The following is a 15432-nucleotide window of genomic DNA, read 5'->3' as shown; positions in this document are numbered from 1 at the left end:
TCAAAACGATTCGGAGTTCCACATTTGAATGGCATCAAGATCATAAATTGCGATGGCTGAGAATGGAACCCAGGCCAACTGCTTGGGAAGCAGCCATGCTCATCATCATGTCATGTTGACTCAGCCAACTGCACCTGGAATACACCCAGACCGTCTCCCATCCACGTACTAACCAGGCCAGAATCCTTTTAGCTTTCAAGATCAGATGAGATTGGCTGTTTTCAGAACATACTTCTGGTCAATGTATTCTTTGTCTGGTGTGGTGCCCAAATCTGCTCACAGGACTGTAGGTGTAAAACTACCACAGGTTTGCATTGCTTTAGTATAACTTGTATCCCATTTTATTCTAGTTCTCTAGATATAAAGGCTAGTATTCCATCAGCCTTTAGATTATTCTGTGTTTGTTCATTAGATTATAATTATCTGGGCAACCTTTGGACCTCCACTGTTTTGAGTTTCACCATTTAGAAAGTAGTTTGTTCTATCCTTTTTAAGTCCAAAGTGGATGACCTTGTATGTAATTGAAATCTATTTGCTTAATTTATCAATACCTATCCAAGACAAGGAACACACATGCCTCACAGCCTGTTGCCATAAAAAGGGCTTGTATATAGCTATTGGGTGCATGTTCCCCCATTATATTTTAGGGTTTAATTCCTTCAAAGTAAAATTTTAAAGCATACTATTTTCTGCATTTATCTAATAATGGCACAAATTCTTAAAGTAAGTGCTTTTATCTCGTGCCTTTCATGACCGTTGAATCATCCTAAATTGCTTTACAGCTAATTAAGTACTTTTGAAGTGGTCATTCTTGTTACATAGGAAACGTGGTAACTAATTTTGTGCGCTGCAAGGTCCTACAAACAAAAATTTAAGTAATGAAAGGATAATGTGGTGTTTGTCCCTTCATTCCCAAGTGTTTCTATTTTTTGAATAAGTCTTAAAGTGCCATTTAATAAATTGCATTTTTAACGTTTATACACGTACATCTATTGCCCTGCCTTCAGCTTCCCACTCTGCTAATTCTTCAAAATATTCAGATAGTTGGTCAGACATGATTTGCCTTAACAACCTGGTACTGTCTGTCCCTTATTAACCTATACTTCTCCAAGCACTGACACCAGTCCCCTTTCTGACCACTCACTCCGATTGTGAATCTTTAACATGATTTGTACCTCTACACGTGACATTAAACAAATCCAAATCCACCCAATTTTGTCATCCCCACACAAGTAGGTCAGATAAAAATAATTTATCCCCAAATAATTTTAAAAAAAATAAGTGTCACAAAAAATCAGGTGATTGATCTTGGTTTGAGCATGAATTGTTAATGGGAAGGTACAGAATGACAGCTTTGAATACTGGAGATGAGAACTCCCTGTTCAGTGCATTAGACACCAGACTTCGGAGCACTGAAATGTGGTTCTGTGAATTTGACGATGCACACTAATTTTGGGTCACAAATGATGACAAGTGTAAAGAGGATTTCACAAATCTGAATGTCTGCATGATAAGTGGATTGTCGACATGTATGTGACAGAGTACGGTCCCATGTCAAATCCATAGGCTCTGCTGTGTTAGCTAATCTCAGCATGACTGACAGGGCATTGCAATTTGTATCATCACCTCCTGAGCCAGAAAAGGTGAGGTGAGTAAGGCAAAACCTTGACCCCTTTGTCTCCCTACCCCTTCGAATTGCAACTGATTGCCCCCCCCCCCCCATCCAATCCCCAATATCCATTATCAATGACCATATACACACACACACATTCCAGTATTTTGAGGGGAGGAGGAGAGAAAACCTAAGGAAGAAAAAGTTCAGGACAGGAGGGAGAACCCGAGAAGGTTGGGAGATAGTGTGTGGCAGAAGACTGAGCAAAGTGAGAGGGTGAGAAGGAAGATAGAAATTAGGAGAAAAAAAGAAATTTTGTATGTAGGTTAGAAAGTGTTTTACCCTTTTTTTTTTAAAATTAAAAGTGTCAAACTGCTCTCAGCATGAATATAGACCGTTTTGTGAGGTTATATTTTCAGTTTGGCAAAAATATGTGGGCAATGTGGAAATAATTGAATTATTATCCTAATTTATTTTAAAGAGTTTAACATTTAACTGTAACACCCATAATTTATTGTTCCTTAAAACGCATGGGTATATTTCTAATACATTACTATGTAAGACCCCAGAATCAGTCTGATCCAATTTACAAAAGAAATGAGAAGTAGGTTATTTGGCCCTCTGTGCCTGTTCCGTCATGCTGTACAATCATTGCTGATCTTTGACCTCAAACTCCACCTGTCCAACTATCCCCCATATCACTGTTTTTTTTCCCTAAGTGAGGTACACGGTTACCAAAATATAACCTGACCCGCAATGGCAGAGAATATACAAAACACTTCTGTTGTAAAATATTTGTGTACCTGTCGGCACATTCTCCTTTCCAAAAACATAGTTTTGTTTTTGTTTTAGCAGTGGGCTGTCAAATCCAGGCGTCCATCTTGTTTGTGGACCTTGCTTATGGAATGCTTGATTGTTTGGGTATGTTGGTCCAATGAACGTTTGCACCTGTCGTGCCAATTTGTAATGTAACATTTTATTGTAACATATGGTGCAGTGTTCTGAACCTTTTATTCATTTGTCAGAAATGTGTCACTGGCAAGGCCAGCTGCCCACCCTTAATTACCCATGAGAAGTTGATTGTGAATTGCCTTTTTTGAACTGCTGCAGTAAATGTGCTGTAGGTGCACCACAGTGCTGTTGTGGGGGGGGGGGGGGGGGATTTTAACCCAGGAACAGTTATATATTTTCAAGTTAGATGTGTGACTTGGTGGTGTTCACATCCACCTGCTGCCCTTTCCTAGGTGGTAGCGATTGTGGGCTTTAAAGGTGTTATGGAATGATCCTTGGTGTTCCTGTGGTCGATGGACAGTTAAGCAAGCTGCTTTGGCTTGGATAGTATCAAGCTTTGAGTGTTGTTGGAGCTGCACTTATCTGGGCAAGTAGAGGGTATTCTAGCACACCCACGACTTATGCATTGGAAGCAATTCAGAAAAGGTTCACTCGATAGATTACTGGGATGAGGGGTTGTCTTGTGAGGAAAGGTTGAGCAGGTTGGGCTTATACTCTGGAGTTTAAAAGAATGCAAGGTGACCTTATTTAAAACATAAAATATTGACGGGGTGGATGTTGAGAGGGTGTTTCCCCTTGTGGTGGAATCTAGATATAGACTTTCTAGAGGTTGCAATTTTAGAGGGTCTCCTATTTCAGAGAGACGAGGTGGAATTTTTCTTTTGAGGTTCTTTGGAATTCTCTTCTACAGAGAACAGTGCAGGTTGGGTGATTGAATATATTCAAGAATGAGTTGGACATATTCTGATTTACAAAGAAGCCAAAGGTTATTTATGGGAGGAAAGAAGGTGGGGTTAAGGTCACAATCAGATCAGTCATGATGTTGTTGAATGGTGAAGCAGGCGTGATGGGTTGAATAACTTAATCCTGCTCCCATTTCTTATATTTTTTTTACCTACACCCCGTGCAGACTATCACTGGAAATGGTTTCCTGTCTTCTGATACTATTCCTTTTTTCATTCCAAAACTGCCAGGATTGCAGCATTCCTCAAGTGCTCTTGACCCCCTCATTTCTTTAATATCTATTGCTTTTCTCCAAAGTTGTTAAATAGTGACCCATCCCAAAACCAGGCTCATTTTTTTCCTGTCACAATAATTATGCTTAAATTTCCACCTTCATAGCCATCCTTTTTTTTTTGATTAAATGTTATTGCAATAGTAACTGGCACAGATCTAATTTAATAATGCTTTAGTATTCCAGCTTTGAATCCAGCTCGCTGTACATTCCTGGGCATGGTAACCCTGTTGTGATTATGCTGAAGTAGCCCCCAGAGATCACATTTAAATCCCATCATGGTAGATTGTGAATTTGAATTCAGTGAATCTTTTAATATTTAAACTAGCATCAGATGACCATGAAAGCTCCTGATAGTCATAAGAACCCTACAGGTCCTTTAGTGAAGGGACATGATGCCCCTATTAATCCTATCTATATTTGACTCTTGTTTCACAATCATTGATTCTTAATGCCTTCAGGGAAAGTAAAGACTTTTGCCCACCTCTCAAAATAATTAAAGCTACTGAACATTTGTCATTCTTCCTTCTCAAATCCTCCTTTTCCATCTTGCAAGGTGGCTTCTCCTCCCTCATCAAGGCTCTCTGCAAGTTGGGCACTTCACAGGAACATTCTTAACAGTATGATGCTGAGACACATGAGGGTGTATCTCTGGCCACATCCTCAAAAGCGTGGTCAAAGAGGCAGCTTTTAAGGTGTGTCTGAAAAGAAAGTGAGTTAGACCAGAGGTTTAGGGAAAGTATTCCAGTGCTTGGGACCGAGTCAACTGAGGCATAGATGGAGCAGTTATAACTGGAAATGTACAAGAGGACATAATTAGAAGTGCACAGATATCTCTGAGGATTGTGGAGGAGGTTGCAGAAATGAAAAAAATGAAATGAAAATCGCTTATTGTCACGAGTAGACTTCAATGAAGTTACTGTGAAAAGCCCCGAGTCGCCACATTCCGGCGCCTGTCCGGGGAGGCTGGTACGGGAATCAAACTGTGCTGCTGGTCTGCTTTAAAAGCCAGCGATTTAGCCCAGTGAGCTAAACCAGGGTAAAAGCAAGGCCATTGAGCGATTTGAAAATCAGGATGAGAAATTTAAAGTCCGATGCTTGCCTTTTTTTAAAAAAAAAAAATTAGTTTAGAGTACCCAATTCATTTTTTCCAATTAAAGGGCAATTTAGCTTGGCCAATCCACCTATCTGCATATCTTTTGGGTTATGGGGGTGAAACCCATGCAAACGTGGGGGGAAATGTGCGAACTCCACACGGACGGTAACCTGGAGCCGGGATCGAACCTGGGACCTCGACGCTGTGAGGCAGCAATGCTAACCACTGCACCACCGGGCTGCCCGTTCAGTTGCTTGCCTGGCAGTCAGTGTATGTCAGCAAACTCGGGTGATGAGCAATGGGAGTGTTGCAAGTTAAGGCAGGAGCAACTGGGCTTGTGGGGGTCAGCCTGGAGTGCATTGGAGTAGTTGAGTATAGAGGTAACAAAGGCATAAATGAGAGTTTTAGCAGATGAGCTGAGGCAGGAGTGAATCTGGGCAAAGTTATGGAGACGTAAATAGCTGATGGCTCGAATATAAATCTGGAAGTTTGTATCGGGATTAAATGTGACACCAGATGCAAACAGGCTGGCTTAATCTTGCACTTTTGCCAGGAAGCAAGAGAATGGAGTTTAGAGGCTAGACCAAAAACAGTAGGCGCAATCTAAAAGAAACGTTTCTAAGTGCCAATTGTAGTCTGTTCTGCTGGGAGTTTCCCACTACTATCTAACTAATAATTAGTCACTTTTTGGGCATGGGGAGTTTCTCACCAGTTTAGCCCACAGTTAGAATTATTTTCATCACTGAGGAGCTGAACTCCAAGATCAGGCCGCCATTTTGAAATGGTGCCCCAATCTCTAAGTGAGCTCCCATTGAATTTACAGTGTAGAAGGAGGGATCTACAGCCACGTTGCGCCAATCGCACCCAGTGGTTTAGTCTTCCCACTTTATTACTTCTCATTTTTTTTGAATCCTTAGAAACAAATCCTGATGCTCTGTTAGCAATTTTCATTGCTTCGCTAACCTGTGTTTATGCTTTTGCTTATCTCTTGACATCTGCTCTTCGATCCCATTCAGTTTCTTATATTCTATGGTATATGTGATGTTCTACTTTTCGTAATAAGTGCATCACCTCACAGTTATCTGCATTATAATTTGCCATTTACCTCCATTGCAAAGATGGTCAAATGGAGCTGAGCTAATCCTATTAAAATGATGAAACAGACTTGAGGGACTCAATGGCCTATTTCTGTTCCTGTGTTCTGAGATTAAGTTAAACTCTTAATCTTGACTCGTAATCATTGGTATTTTTTATTAGCTGAAGATATTTTCTGTTTGTCTTCCAGTCAAACCCAGTTGACCGCATTCTAACATGAATGTGAATTCTGTCTTAGTTTTGTATACTTCCTCCAGCCTATTTAAAAAGAAAGAACATATTTTCAGTGAATATGCCTTTTTTGCACTTTCTGCTTTCTGGAGTTGAACTCTTATTTTGAAAAGTAACAATTTTTGTCTGGTCTCCTATTTTTCAGAGACGAGGAGCAATATCCTACGAAAGCTCAGATCAGACTGCTCTGTACATTCGTATGTTAGGTGAGTAATCCAGTTATATTCTTGTCTTGTGGCTCAGATTATCCGAACATGCCTAGTCAATGGCTCAGATTATCCGAACATGCCTAGTCAATACCAGTCTCATGCTCTTGCTCGGGATCTTCCATAGCACTGGTTCTTGTGAATCATAGAATTTACAGTGTAGAAGGAGGCCATTCAGCCCATCGAGTCTGCACCGACCCTTGGAAGGAGCACACTACTTAAAGCCCACGCCTCCACCCTATCCCCGTAACCCCACCTAACCTTTTTTGGACACTACGGGCAATTTATCATGGCCAATCCACCTAACCTGCACATCTTTGGGCTGTGGGAGGAAACCGGAGCACCCGGAGGAAACCCACGCAGACATGGGGCGAACGTGCAGACTCCACACAGTCAGTGACCCAAGCCGGGAATTGACCCTGGAGCTGTTAAGCAATTGTGCTAACCACTGTGCTACCGTGAGGCAGGATTGTTTCTGTTTCTTAATCCTTCTGTTGGCATTTTTCATCCTGTAGAGTTGCTCTGTGTCATCTTCTAATTTTGTCCGCCTCTTCTCTTACCATGTAGGGAGGTAACATGCTTAAAGTGGTTACAATTCAATTAGATTTTGGCTAATTTACCCCTTCTCTCACACTGTATAATGAACATTGCTACACAGGCTCCCTGTGACTCATACCCTCATTACTTGCACATCCTGGTCCTAGTCGCTCTGGTTAATTCTTGCGGCATTCCTTGTGAGCATCACAAGTGTGGATTGCATTCCGGCCACTGATCTCGGCATCCTTGTTACTCGACTGCAATTGTTACTTTCCACTGAGACTGCATGCTATTCCCCCTTCAGCTACAGCCTCCCCTTCACTTACTGCCGGTCTCCTTCCCATTATAACCTCCCTCGTTCTAAGATGCATGCTGTTTCAGTTAGCCCAGCTTTTTGTCTCCATATCCATGTCCTTGTCTCTCAAAATTGCAGACAGAAACAATTGATTTCCCTGGGCTGAACCACTAAATTAACTTTGAGAAGGTGAATTTCCTCTGGGGATTCTTTCTCGCGTTCATCTGCTGCAACAGTGGTGAAGAACCATCATGAGAAACTAAAGTACATAATTTTGATGTTTTGAGTTTTTTCCAACTGTGTACAATCTGGAGAAACCCTGTGGGAAAAATTATGTACGATTTAATCGAGAAAGAAGAACAGGTGGACAGTGGTGGAAGAGGGGACATCAACCTGCCATGAAGAATATCAGAGGGCAATAATGTTGCTGGTGGGTGGGCATCGGGAACGAGGGGTGGATTCAGAGTTTCAGTGCAAACAAACAAAGAAGAAGTAAAGTTTCACAGTGCTACCTAGCTTCTTGAGGGGTCAAACCTATTGCTTATTAAGATAAGTATATAACCTACATAAATTTAAACTAATAATAATTCTAGTTGTTATACCTTGGTATGATGAAAACAGCATGACAGCCCAATTGTGACAAACTGGATGCAAACTTTTGAGCACATTGGCCTGCACGATTTCTGCTTCGCAGGATTTGGAGATGTACAATGTGCATAATTCCTGCCAAGTAATATTTCCAAGTTAAAGTGATTGGCAAAAGAACCAATAGTGACATGACGGGCAAACATTTTATGCTGGGCGTGGTTAGGATCTGGAATACACTACCTGAGATTGTGGTTAAGACAGATTCAATCGGGGCTTTCAAAAGGGGTTTTGACAAGTACCCGAGGGAAAACATTTGGAGGGCTCGAGGAAATGTTTTCCCTATCATGTCACACTTCTCTTAATATACAGGTACCTGAACAGGCAGGTGGTGTAGTAACAAAAACTTAAAGGCAGCATATCCGATACTGCAGCATGCCATCAGCATGGAATTATCAGTCGTGAATACTATAACCTGAATCAGAGGCAGGCGTGTTGGATCAAGGGGAAGAGGCCAATCAACTGCAAGCAATTTGTCTATAAACAAGTATAACAGCATCCTGAACTAACACATCTGAAACAGAGACGCTGGTTATTTTTTCAGTAACGTGACCTTATACAACCAGGAGTTGTATTTCCTTGTATACTACAATTATCACACTTCAAGATTCATTGTGCCCGTTGGATATGAGTTTCTTTCCGATCTCCTGAAGAAAATGCTACATCAGTGTAAACTTTTTCATCTTTCTTCCCCCTTTGAACCAAAGAAACCAATTTAGCCATCTGGGATGTACAGAAAATGTTACCAACAATAGAAAATGCCATAACAACAGAGTAGGATTGCTGTAGCTTGAAATAAAAAGATAGAAATGTCCACTGCAGGTCACATTGGTGTGAATTAGATACAGATATTCAAGAGAATTGTGCTTATTGCAGATCTTGTGGATAAAGGGTAAATCAGTCATCTGAATTCACTTGTATATCTTTATTGCAGACTTTTTGTTTTCCTGGCTTGTCCTCTCTGGTGAAGACTACACATCATGCTGGGCTGGGTATGATTCTATCGGCACTTATGTAAACCCTGGGCATTCTTAAAATATGCTTTGTGCTTTCTTTTAGGGGATGTACGGGTGAGGAGCCGGGCAGGATTTCAACCTGAAAGAAGAGATTCTCATCCTTACGTTGATTTTCGCCTCTTGCACTGTAAGTATGTTATTTGACCTATCTTACTGAGAGGTTGTTTAAAGAGCAACTCTCTTTTCATGTTTTGGAAGGAAATGTGTTAGTTGTAATCTAGCTTGATCAAGGAATGTATCATATCGTTGTACTTAGTGTAAAGTAGAAAGAAACTTGGAATGCCGAAACACCACAAATGTGATCATTTTTACAGAGAAAAGGTTATCTGAGTCGTCATATCAGGGAGAGAGGCCGGTTAGGCTGGGGTTGTTTTCCTTAGAGCAGAGAAGGCTTGGGGGGGTGGGGGGGTGTATATGGGTTTTGGGGGGGGGGGGGGGGGGGGGGGGTAGGAACTTGGGAAGGAACCTTTTCCCTTAGTAAAAGGGTCAATAACCAGGGACATAGATTTATGGAAAGGAGCAGAAGATTTGGAGGGTTTTGAGAAAAAGATTTTTCACCCAAAGGGAGGTGGGAATCTGAAGTCACTGGTTGAAAGGATGGTAGAGGCAGGATCCCATGCAATATTTAAGAAGAAGCATTTAGATGGACACTTGAAACTCCATAGCATACAAGGCTATAGACCAAGAGCTGGAAAATAGATTAGAATAGATAGGTACTTGATGGACAGCACTGACACAATAGGCCGAAGGACCTCTTTCTGTACTGTAAAACTCTACAACTCTATGACCATGAAAGTTTAATTTCATTAGCAAGACTGAATTTGTCAATTATTTATTACTTCAGGATCATCCTGGAGGTTAACCTTGGACTTTTTTCTCTCTCACCAATCGTTCCCTTAAACGCTTCTTCTTGCCTTCTCTGCTCCCACTTCTAATAACCAGTACAAGGGGTTCATGAACTTCTTTGTCTATCATTGTCTTTCACTACTTTCTCTCTTATCTCCATGTTCAGATGTCTGAGCATATCTTGTCCCTGAGCCTGACTTCATGCTCTTTTTGGTTAATTCCACTGAACTTCCCCTCCTCGCTCTTTGGCCAGCTGATTTTGTAAATAGTTTCCTCTCAAGTGCTGTCTCTCATCCTTTCGAAATCATTGTCATCTCCCTCTCCTCCAGTTTAGTCCCACTCCTGTCAAAACAATTATCGTCATCTGCTTCCTCAAAAACTAACGCTACCCTGTGCTACCAGCAGATTGCCACTAGAATCTATCTTTGGTTCCTTCTCATGGAAGACCTATAGGCCTTAGAAGGGCAACATTGCATATTTTCCAGCGTGATACCAGGATTATGAGTACAGACTATAAACATGGTTTGTATTCCCTTGATTTAGAAGGTTGAGCAGTGATCTAATTAAGGTGTTTAAAATGATGAAATTGATTTGATAGAATCCGTACAGTGCAGAAGGGGTCCGTTTCGCCCATCACGTATGCACTGACCCTCCGAAAGAGCACCTCATCCAGGCCCAACCCCCTGCCCTATCCCCATAACCCTACCTAATCTTTGGGACACTAAGGGGCAATTTAGCATGTCCAGTCCACCTAACCTGCACATCTTTGGACTAGGGAGGAAACCGGAATACCTGGTGGACACAGGGAGAACGTACAAACTCTGCACAGTCTCCAAACCCAGGTCCCTGATGCTGTGAGACAGCAGTGCTAACCACTGTGCAACCGTGCCATCCATATTGAGACTGAATGCTGAGAATCTTATTTCCTTTGCTAGAAGAATCCACAACAAAAAGGTTAAAATTAGATTTAAGGCATTCAGGGTAATATCAGGAAAAGCTTTGTCACACAAAAGACTGCAAATCTGGAATCATCTTCCCCAAAAAGATAGATGCTGTGACACTTAAGTTTCAAGGTTGGACTTTGTTGGGTTAAGCTACTAAATAAGATATAGAGCAAAGGCAGGTAAACAGAGTTGAGGGACACTCCTGCCATGATCCAATAGAATGGCGAAACAGGATCAAAGAGCTGAATGGCCTAGTACTGTTTCATCTCCCTTTTGACCTCTAGCAATATTATCTGAAGTTTTAGACTAGTTTTTTATGTATTTTGATGAGCTCCTTCTCTACCTTTCATTGCCTATTTCCCTTGTTCCATCCACTGTTTTGTATCGCATGTCTATAATCCAGTCCTAGATGAAATGCAACAATACAACAGGGAAGGTTACAGACATTATCTTCAGGCCTATCACTAATTCCGTATCCTCTGTGTTGGTTCCATTCTCCACCCCATCCATTGTCTCGTGTTGAGCCAGATCTTTAAAAACCTTGGCATCCTATCTATTTGAGCTGAGTTTCCGACCCCTTAGATCTGTGTCACAAAGACTGCCTACCAATTTGTCCCAGTACTCCTAGACCTAATCATTCTAGTTCTGTGCATTGCCCATCCACTGCTGATAACCCTCATCTATGCTTTCTTCACCAGACCTAATGATTCTAGTGCTCTTCTGTTTCACTTTCTATCATCCACCCTCCATAAACTTCAGTTAATGAAAAACTCTTGTATCCTATTTGCGCAAAATCCTACTTATTCACAGCTCTGCTCATTTGAATACATTGGCAAAATCCACAAATGCCCGAACTTATAAACACTGAGGGAATTTGAATTACTTTAAGGCTTTGCCTTTCCCCATCTCTGTAACCTTCTCCAGACTGTTAACTTGGTATTTCTCTGACTGGCTGCTCTGCTTCCTCGGCTCCCCTTGTCCCACTGTCCTTCTGTCAGCTGTTCCTTCAGAATCTAGGCCCCGAGCTCTGGAATTCTACTCTCTCTATAAAAGCTCCTTATAAAATGTACCTCTTTAACCAAATATTTGGTCACTCCCACCTTTTTATTTTTGTTTTTGAACAATAAGTTTTTGTGATTTGTCTTGGGGCCTTTCTATGTTATTACTGAAACAGGGCTAATTTCTGGAAGCCTGTTAACTTGCAGCCAGAAGTAATTTGACATTCAGTTAATACATCTGCTATTCTCGTCACCTTTTGCAATACATCATACCTAGAGCATACAAGTGTGGAAAAGGCCATTGCAAGTACATCTAGCTGTTCTGAGTTAGATGTGAGTTGCGAAGCTGAAACACTTTGACTGGCTGCCATTTATCTTTCAACTAAACTCGAATAACCCTGACTTAAGTAAAGTTTCTAATATAATTAAAAACAAAATAAATCAAACGAGATATAAAGTTATCAATGTTTTTGAATATCTTCATTGACATTTTAGGCCTGAGCTGTTTTTAAAAGCCTCCGGATATTTTTCCAGAAGTAACACTTGTTTGAAAGGCATTACCAACCACATCTGATTTCAAGCATGAAAAGTCCTTAAAATGGTGAATGGCTTGCGTACCAATCTGTAAGGAAAAATATTACTTAAAAGCTCTGCATGCTTCTTGTTGAAACCACATTATATATGCTGCTTTTCACAAGTGCACTGCAATGACGCAGTTCTTTGTTAGACTTCAAAAGTAATTTGTCTTCAAACTGAAAGGTGCTTTGATCTCTCATGTTTTAATGCTATTTCTGGGGTTTTTCCAAGTTGTCATTACAGTTAGCGATGTGTGAATAGTTTAACCAATGAAGTTGATTACACAAGGATTTACAATGTATCCAAGATGTCACTTAGCAGCCATTTGAGCGATATTCTTCATGGTATTGTCTTTTACAGCAACATGTCCATGAAATTTCAAGCAGTTGGGCAGCACGGTAGCATTGTGGAAAGCACAATTGCTTCACAGCTCCAGGGTTCCAGGTTCGATTCCGGCTAGATGTACTTGCAATGGCCTTTTCCACACTTGTATGCTCTAGGTATGATGTATTGCAAAAGGTGACGAGAATAGCAGATGTATTAACTGAATGTCTGTGCGGAGTCTGCACATCCTCCCTGTGTGTGTGTGGGTTTCCTCCAGGTGCTCCGGTTTCCTCCCACAGTCCAAAGATGTGCAGGTTAGGTGGATTGGCCATGATAAATTACCCTTAGTGACCAAAATTGCCCTTCGTGTTGGGTGGGGTTACTGGGTTATGGGGATATGGTGGAGGTGTGGGCTTGGGTGGGGTGCTCTTTCCAAGAACCGGTGCAGACTCGATGGGCTGAATGGCCTCCTTCTGCACTGTAAATCCTATGATCATATGACTAAAATATCATATTACAGTAACAGCCAGTTACATGTGAGCACAGGTAATGACGTATTGTGCAGTTTTCTCGCCTTCAGTAAAACTGGTGCAGAACAAAAATCAATATGAATTTTGTAATCTCCATTTTCTGAAATTATAGCTGATCTTGTGTTTAACTCAGAATCTCATGGGTATGTTATAGTTACTTTGGGACAAGGAAGGTAATTTGTGGATAGAAATTCAACTTCATGTAATTTGTCGAGATAGGTGCTTCACAACATTGCATCTAATTAAGATATAGTTTCTAATGAGTTGACTGCTTGGAATATCTGAGAAGTTTCCTCTTGAGAATGTTAATTAGATGAGAAAGCAGTACTTTTCTGTTTTATGTAATATTTATAGGCAAGTAAAGTAAAATGTTGCACAGGGCATTTAAAATTTATTAGTGTAGATCTAATTGCCTTAATATTGGAATGTGCAATTGTGGGCTAAAGTACCATTATAGTAATTAATTTGGATTCATTGTTCTTCATGTACTGTCTGTACTGAATTAAAAGGATAATGTCAGGAGAGTATCCAGGAACACCTGCTCTTTAACATGTTTACTTGTCCTTGTGTGACGTGTAAAATATGTTTTTTTTTGTTACCTGCATCAACACTTTCATGTTTTTCCTGGGAACATGAAAGAGACTTTGTAATTAATTATGTCTCCTGTTTTAACATGCAAAAATATTATTTATTTATAACATTGAATTTCTCATTTACTGTGCAACAGAGTTATTTAAAAATACATGTAGGGGGCCCTGCTTGTCACAAATAGTTCATTGTGACTTTCACTCCCAAGAATAATCCCAGAGTGGTTTTACAAACAGCCCTTGCAAATCTGAATTGAGGGTGTTGCACTGTGAACTAGAAGCAGTGATTGAATGAGGAAGGCATTAGATTACCAAGTGCTGAGCTGTAGGAAATTAATGATGGATCGACTGGGGAGCTGAAGATCGAGCAATGTTTCCTTTTAAGGTATGTTGTCCCAAGTTCTGGGTTGGGCTAGGACATCTACCAAATCCACCCATTTTTCTGTGTCAGAGCTAATTACAAATGTAGGTGAACTCCCACTGGTGTATCTGCTCTTCAAAGTGAGTGTGCTACTTCAGGCAGGGAATATTTGTGATATCTGCAACAGGACCTCACTGTAGTAACTTAAATGGCCAATGCCTATTTTAAGGGGTTGCAGTAAGGCCCATAAATATTCTTACAGGAAGTATTGGTGAAAACTAGAGGTGTAATGGCATGGACATTTCAACATTTTCTATTTTCCTTTGAAACGAGATTGGCAGTTACTCGGTCACAAGTTTCTACCATGGGTCTTCATGAGACTGAACAGGCCAATTTTGAACTTGCAGATCTTTGGCCGCAATGATGTACCTGAAAGTAGTGAAGGTAGTGAGTTTGGAGTGCAGGAATTACTTCCATTCCTTTCCTTCTCAGCTGCCAATTTACCTTCGCAAAGATGTCATGACTCGGAAGTGTGAAGCAGCTTGATGGTTAAGTTGTCGTCATTCTCAACGTTTGATAGCACGCTCCTCCAGATCATTAAATGCCAATGTTGTCACATTTCCAAGGAGAGCTTCAGAGTGTCTTTTGAAGTGTTTCCTTTATCCTCCCAGGATCACTGAGAACTGTGGAGCAGGAGCTGGCAGGGGAGACAGTTTTTGGCCATCAGTCCACTGAAGTTGGCCCTTGTGTGTGACATACTATTCAGATCTCACTGCAGTGCAGGAAAGTGGTAATGACCGCTTCTCTGATTATTCGAGCATTCATTGACTTGCGGAGGTTTTGTTGTCAAATGCTCACTGCTGTACATTGTAGAAGGTTGAGCTGGGGTTTGATCTCCTCAACGATGGTAATTTTTCTGAGAGAGGCAGCTGCCAATATATGGGAGGTGCTCAACCTATTCCAGAGACTCTCCTTCAACATATATGGGAGATGGAATATTTGGTTGACCAGATTTTTGGTTTGATTATTCAAGGACAGGCCAAGTTTCTTGAATGGAGAATTGAAGAGATTAAGAGTGCATATCTGGTGCAGAGTGAGCAATAACCCAGAAGTGGCCAAATCTCACTCCTCCCAAATGCACGCTTCAAAATCTTCTCTCATAATTATGCTTTCCCTTAGCGGTTTGCATTCTGTAATCCAGAGCCAAGCTTTCCAAACAACACTAAGCATCTGCTGCACTTTAACAGTGAATCCAGTCCAGGGTTGTACACCAACTCCTTTAGGATTTATTTGCCTTGACTAATATGTAAAACTGTTCACAATTGCTTTAGAACTCTCTATTCCCAAACTGTATTAAAACGGCATCAGATGGTATGAGGGCTGTTATCCCATTTTAAATTTATTTATTTGTATTCATTTACGGGATATGGGCATCGCTGGTTAGGCCAGCATTTATTGCCCAACCCTATTTGCCCCATAGAAGGTGGTGATGAATTGCCTTCTTGAA

At 41.0% G+C, this 15432-nt stretch overlaps 1 protein-coding gene across 6 annotated transcripts in view; it reads left to right on the top strand.

The window, feature by feature from the left end:
- The window catches only part of pde7a (phosphodiesterase 7A), a 114463-nt gene that overhangs the window by 50181 nt on the left and 48850 nt on the right, over nt 1-15432 (top strand). For 5 of the 6 annotated variants that reach the window (XM_038809489.1, XM_038809491.1, XM_038809494.1 and 2 more), the window contains 2 exons: nt 6206-6266; nt 8803-8886. In XM_038809489.1, the coding sequence (XP_038665417.1) occupies nt 6206-6266; nt 8803-8886 (145 nt within the window). Of the gene's footprint in view, nt 1-2464; nt 2534-6205; nt 6267-8802; nt 8887-15432 lie in introns of all 6 variants that reach the window. The other variant, XM_038809488.1, reaches the window with a different exon arrangement.

This window comes from Scyliorhinus canicula, chromosome 10, assembly GCF_902713615.1.
Source record: "Scyliorhinus canicula chromosome 10, sScyCan1.1, whole genome shotgun sequence".
Classification (NCBI taxonomy): domain Eukaryota; kingdom Metazoa; phylum Chordata; class Chondrichthyes; order Carcharhiniformes; family Scyliorhinidae; genus Scyliorhinus; species Scyliorhinus canicula.
Note: the sequence above shows the minus strand (reverse complement) of the source record. Positions and strands in the feature narration are given on the sequence as shown.